The 6,811-nt window shown below is 39.9% G+C and overlaps 1 protein-coding gene across 1 annotated transcript; it reads left to right on the top strand.

The window, feature by feature from the left end:
* The first annotated feature begins 1,558 nt into the window (after window positions 1-1,558).
* LOC107490414 (LOB domain-containing protein 41) lies at window positions 1,559-2,863 on the top strand. The gene is made up of 2 exons (XM_016111195.3): window positions 1,559-1,912; window positions 2,026-2,863. The coding sequence occupies exons 1-2, from the start codon at window positions 1,723-1,725 to the stop codon at window positions 2,547-2,549; spliced, it is 714 nt and encodes a 237-aa protein (XP_015966681.1). The 5' UTR covers window positions 1,559-1,722; the 3' UTR covers window positions 2,550-2,863.
* Window positions 2,864-6,811: the final 3,948 nt, after the last annotated feature.

The following is a 6,811-nucleotide window of genomic DNA, read 5'->3' as shown; positions in this document are numbered from 1 at the left end:
GTGTGCCTAAAAAGAAGGAGTGGTATATCCAAAACCAGTGGGCAAGTGAAATGGGGGGATCAAAGGCGCCCACAGTACTACACAAAACCACCGTACGGAACTCCCACAAAACCGGGAAACCACTTTCCATCTTTCATCTCAATCATCATCACCTCCTCTTCATCTACTACTATTCATTTGAATCATTTCTACGTGCTCATTCGGCTAAAAAAATTTAATATGGAAGTAATATATTTTAATATGATATTTTTTGGTATTTTTAAAATTATGGGAGTACACAAATCAAATTCTTCGATTTGTGTTTAAAAAATGAAAAAAATTCAGAGTATACAAATTGGAGGGTCTAATTTGTGTTAAAAAATTGAAAAAAACTCAAAGTACATAAATCGAATCAGACGAGTTGTTTGATTTTAAAATTTTACTTAAGAAATCGTATGGTCCGTGGTTGGACAAATATGAATTTCAAGTTAAAAAACGACCCTCCGAATTGTTTGTTGTTGTCAATTTTTTTCATAAAATGGAATATCCTTCATATTTGTTGTTGTCAATTTCATGTGTTGTTGTTCCATTAACACCACATGGCTGTGAAACATATGTATTCCCATTCCAAATTAAACAGCATTGTTACTTCTATATTCAAATTAAAAAGTGTGCTCATTTTATTCAACACAAATTAAACTTAAATCTTACAATTATTATTATTATTATTAAATAGATAATATAATATGCTATATCATAAAAAAAATTAAAATTTAGAATTTGAAGGTTTGTTTTGTTTGATTTTTGTTACTAAAAGAACTGAAGTGAAAATGATTAATTTTAGTAATAAATCGACCTTAAAAGGCAATTGATCGGTGGATTATAAAATAAAACAAATATTATTTTATGCATTACTATGATAATTATATATAAAATTATGAAATTAAATTATACAAATTGTCCCTCTTTATATTTTCTTAAAATTTAATTTTAATATAATAACATTATAAAACATTTTATTATCTAATCATATCAATTTTTGATAATTATTTACGTAATTAATTTAAAATATCATTATTTTTATTGATATATTATTATATAAATAAACAAAATTGCATATATTTTTTAAATTACTTTGATCATTATTATTTTATTTTCATGATGATTATAAATTTTTTTTATTGAAAATAAATTTAAAATAACATATAACTGGAAAATGATATTACAAATTAAGAAATAGCAATATCTGTTTTCATAATTACACAGTAATGTAAAATGTTGCACAATATTAATGCATATTAATCTATATCTATATAAAATAATTAGATTATAGTTTAAATAACATAATTTTTTAAAAGGTTTTGAATTTTTAGTCTCACTCATAATTTTAATAAAATAAAATAAAATAAAAAATCCAAAGTTCATTGTATTTATGGAAGCATAGCATGAGGGCATGACATCAGTTTTGATTAAAAAATTGATAAGAGTAGGACCCAACCCCAAAAACCAGGGATGTAGCAACAGCAAATCCAATCACCGAATCAAAAAACTACCATTTTCTTGGAAGCAAGCAAAGTGAAGAAGCATCATTCCACCACCAAAACCAACTGCGCCCTCTTTTCCCACTCTTCTCTCTTCCAAATCCACACGCCCCCCCTCTCACTATAAAACCCCCACGCTCTCAACCCTCCATCTTCTCTCTCCTACAATTTTCTCTCTTCTCATTTCTCAAACACATACACCATGCGATTAAGCTGCAATGGTTGTCGTGTCCTTCGCAAGGGTTGCAACCTTGAATGCCCCATTAAACCCTGCCTCAATTGGATCAAATCGCCCGAATCACAGTCCAACGCCACCCTCTTCCTCGCCAAGTTCTACGGCCGCGCTGGCCTCCTCAACCTCCTCACCGCCGGCGACCCCAAGATCCGCCCAGGTAAAAAATAAAATTTCAAAACCTTTTCCACTTTCCTGAGAAAATGCAAGAAAATGATGGAATTCTTCTTGGCCTTTGTTTCTGATGTTCTTTTTCTCTTTTTTTTGTTCCAGCTATTTTTAAATCTTTGCTATACGAAGCTTGCGGCCGGATTGTGAACCCGGTTTTCGGTTCGACCGGGTTGCTATCGACGGGGAGCTGGCACTTGTGCGAAGCAGCTGTTGAAGCCGTTCTTAGCGGCGCGCCGATTAGACAACAGGATGCTTCAGATGGCGGTGGCCAGCTGCTAAACCCGTCTGATATTCGCCACGTGGTGAAGAGGGGGAAATCTTGCAGCTCCGATCATGTCCTTAAGCCCCGGAAGAGCCAGTTCAAGAGGCGCGCTGAGAAGTCGAAGCCGGAGCCGGAGGTTGAGCTGGATCAGGGTGTAGCTGAGTTGGTGGTGGAGGCTTGCGTAGTGAATGAGTTAGATGACTCGGCGAGCCCTGACTCAGGGTCTGGGCTGAGTGAGCACGTAAGTGTTGTTGTTGGCGGCGGCGCAGAAGCTGATAGCGGCTCAATTGAGAGTGTCAATCCGGCTCGAGCCGATGACGGGGAGCTTGAGCTGGAGCTGACTTTGGGGTGTCAGTGGCTTTGATATTGACACGTATAGGTAGGGGGATGATTTCTTTGGCCAGTTCAATTTCTGTTTATCGTACAAGACAAGAGACATACTAGTTTTAGCCGCAGTTATAAAATATTTAATTAGATTTTAGTGGTAAATATATTAATATATGATATATGATATACTATGAGCTTAGGTTGGTGGTGATATATGTTTTTTGTTCACCCCAATTCACTTGCGACAAGCTTGGGGTCTTTCAGATGTGTACATTGTGAAGAGAATTTATAGAATTAAATTTTCTCTTTTAGCAATTCAAAAATTGGTTCATATGATCATATTGTTGCAAATATGTGTTTTCAGTAAGCAACGGAACATTTTGGGTTTTGCAATATTGAATCTATAAACAATTATCATGACTAAACATTCAACCAGAAATCATGGAATATAGACTTGAAGTGGCGAATCAAATGCCCTTGACTCCTTGAGCCATCATTTCGGCAAACAAGTTGATGGCTTCCGGAGTCAATTCATTTTCAAGACACCTATAAATCATTGAAGTTCATGTAAGGGAATCCTTGCCAAGCATGTTATTAAAGAGGTTACATGCCTTTAATACTTGCCCAGCACTAAGATAGCTAGCTGTACGGTTGGTTGGTTACCGGACGATTCGGGTGGAGGTTTGAGGTGGTGGAAACGCCTTGTTCTGATCGGTTGTGATAGGATCGGGCCAGTCAGGCTTCCGGGCTCTTGTTGTGGAGAGAGGGGTGTCACCTGCAAAGACACTCCGACGCTCTAGTCAGTTAGTGTGCAGGCGAGAAATAGACAGATGGAATGTGTGACGTACCTTGGGAAAGAGCTGGACCTCCCCCATATATACTGTGTCAGGGGTGGACCCCGCAAGGGTAGAGCCCACCTTCCTCGAAGCTTCCTTAGACAGCTGTGATGAGGAGCTGCCCTGGACGCATGTTCAAGTCGGACTTCGTATGCTTTTCGCCCGACCGTCCGGGTCGGATGGTCCATGGGTCGGGTTGGCCCATGCCGCCTTGGACGCATGTTCAAGTCGGACTTCGTATGCTTTTCGCCCGACCGTCCGAGTCGAATGGTCCATGGGTCGAGTTGGCCCATGCCGCTTTGGACCAGGCCGTAACACTAGCAATCATGAATGTGCATGCAATTGTGTTTTTGATGGATGATCTGTGAAACAAATTTTGAGCTTTTTCTAACTGGCCAGCATGAATGTAACCATTTATCACATAATTAATTATTTATACTCTTCTATTTATTTTTTTAAAAAACACTACTTGTTAGTTGCTACTAACATATTACAATACACATTATAATCTATGCATACTAAGTTATTGATATGTGAATTCTTTTAGTATCTAATATACTTAACGCATATTTAATCCATAATATATATTATATATGTTCATAGCTTGACCCAATTAGCAAACCTAAACCTAATAAAACAAAAATGTCTGCCAATAAAGATGGTATTCACGAACATACCTAATATTTTTAAAGAGGTTGGATGCCGACAAAAGAGAGTCAGCCCTACTTACCTGAAAGCAAGTAACTGCCTCCCAAATCTCGCCTACAATCTCTATCTTCAATAAAAGATTACGTTCTAATCTACTAAAAACCTGTCTAAAACCCTTGTAAACTTAAGTATCAGAGTCTCTTCTAGGTATCATTCGTAACCTCCTCACGAAAAACTCGGACATGCGACACCTCGGCATCGACAAGTCAGACGCTGCCACACAAAGGGACCTAGAACTTATGTTCAGACCCAAACCAATGTTTCAGGTAACCCTCGAAACATTGACGCCATTGCCAGGGACATGAAGTTCATCCCTTAACGATGGCGGACGACCAATATGAAGACGGCCGTACAACATCTGAATCTGAAGGCGAGCCCCAACCAGAGGGCAACGCCCTTGTGCTACCTCCGCCACACCAAACTCATGATCCCCACGGGAAAGGACCCTCGGGGAATCCCCAGCCAAGACAGATTCATTCAGAAATCCGTCACCCCGAGGAGGAAGAGCCCCCTCAGATAGCAGAGATACTAGGTCTAGTTTGTGGCTAGTGAGAACAGCTAGAACAACTCGAGTACGAGACAGAACGACAATGGAAAGCAGAGCAAAAACTGCGGAGAGAGGTAAGGCAACGAAGAGAGCTAGAAAAAAACTCTTGAAGCTAGAAGCCGACCTTCGCAATCGAAATAACCGAACAGATCAGGAAGAAATTCCTCTAGACAGAGAAGACCCATTCATAGAAGAGATCATGCAGCCCAAAGTTTTCAGAAACTTTAAAACACCCGACATGGATCTCTATGATGGAATGACCAACCTAAGACACCACCTCAGCAATTTTAAAAGTCGGATTTACCTAGTTGACGCCTCTGACGCCACCCGCTGCAAAGCCTTCTCAACCACTCTGAGCAAAGCGGCCACGAAATGGTTTGATAACTTACCCCTCAGGTCGGTAACCTGCTTCGACGACCTAGCAAAGAAGTTTCTAACCAGATTCTCCATTCAACAAGACAAGACAAAACACGTCCCGAACTTGCTAGGAGTCAAACAAGAGGCTGGAAAAACTCTCTGAGATTACATAAAAAAGATTCAATAAGGCATGCTTGAAAATCCAAAGCCTGTCTACTGAAGCCGTAATCATGAGACTAGTCAATAGCCTTAAGGAGAGAACGTTCTCCCAATCCATATTTAAGAGACACCCAACTTCTCTAAATGAAGTTCAAGAAAGGGCAGAGAAATACATCGACGTGGAAAAAATTCCCGACTTAGGAAACTTTTCCCACAACCAAGCCTGCCCTACCAATCCCGGAAAAAGGAAAAATAGCCCAAAAAGAAGGAAGAGCAAAATACAAAGAAGCCTCAAAAGTACTACAATTATACTCCTCTTAGAGTCTCTCTAGTAGATGTCTATAGAGAGATATGCCATATGAAGAAGCTCCCGCCTCCTCTTCCAATTAAATATAAGAAGGTGGAAAGTCAGACAAAATATTGTGAGTACCATAGGCTCTACGGAAACTCCACTAACGAATGTTATGACTTGAATAATGTCATTAAAAAACTGGTCAGAGAAGGCCGGTTAGATAGATACCTGACTGACAGATCGGACTACCTGAGGAAGAGAAGGAAGGAGGAAGAGGAAGAGGAAAGACGACAAGAACATCCACCTTAAGCCCCAGAACGACACGTACACATGATCAATGAGAGGTTTGCTGGAGGGGGAATGTCAAAGTCATCACGAAAATGGCATCTCAAAGAGGTATATCAAGTCGGAGAGAAAACCAGACTGCTTGACTTGTCCACTATCTTGTTCACTAAAGAAGACGCCCAAGGGATAATACTTGGGCATGATGACTCCGTGGTGATAACAATAGTTCTCACAAACGCTAACCTCCATAGAATCCTGATAGACTAGAGGAGCTCGGCGGATATTCTGTTCAAACCCGCCTTCGACAAGCTCGGGCTATCTATCTATTTCATACAGGGGGTAGAGTTGAACTATCAAAAGATAGAGAAGTTTGCTTATGCCCTTATCATCACATTTCGAAGATTCTGACCTTACTTCCAGACTCATACCGCATCAAAGTCCGCACTAATAAACCAATAAAACATACTTTACAAAAGACGGACTTAGCAGGACGGATGCTACAATGGGCTGTGGAACTGTCCGAGTTCGACCTAAAGTACGAAGCTCGGACACCAATTAAGTTGCAATACCTTACCAACATTATGGGTGAATACATCGAAAGCCCAGGAGATCTAGCAACTTGGAGCCTATATGTAGATGGGTCATCAAACAAAGCTGAAAGTGGAGCAAGTGTCATTTTAGAAAGCGACCAAGGAACTCGGATAGAACTCTCCCTAAGGTTTGAGTTCTGGTGCACGAAATTGTGATCACTACAACTCAAATAATCCCTGGTGATGAATCCAAAAACTTGGTGTTCAATACCATGGCATAAACACAACTTCGCACAACTAACCAGCAAGTGTACTGGGTCGTCCAAGTAATAAACCTTACGCGAGTAAGGGTCGATCCCACAGAGATTGTTGGTATGAAGCAAGCTATGGTCACCTTGTAAATCTTAGTCAGGCAAACTCAAATGGTTATGAATGATGAATAAAACATAAAGATAAAGATAGAGATACTTATGTAATTCATTGGTGGGAATTTCAGATAAGCGTATGAAGATGCTTGGTCCCTTCCGTCTCTCTGCTTTCCTACTGTCTTCATCCAATCCTTCTTACTCCTTTCCATGGCAAGCT

Source organism: Arachis duranensis, chromosome 5, assembly GCF_000817695.3.
Source record: "Arachis duranensis cultivar V14167 chromosome 5, aradu.V14167.gnm2.J7QH, whole genome shotgun sequence".
Classification (NCBI taxonomy): domain Eukaryota; kingdom Viridiplantae; phylum Streptophyta; class Magnoliopsida; order Fabales; family Fabaceae; genus Arachis; species Arachis duranensis.
This window is presented reverse-complemented; position numbering and strand designations above follow the sequence as displayed.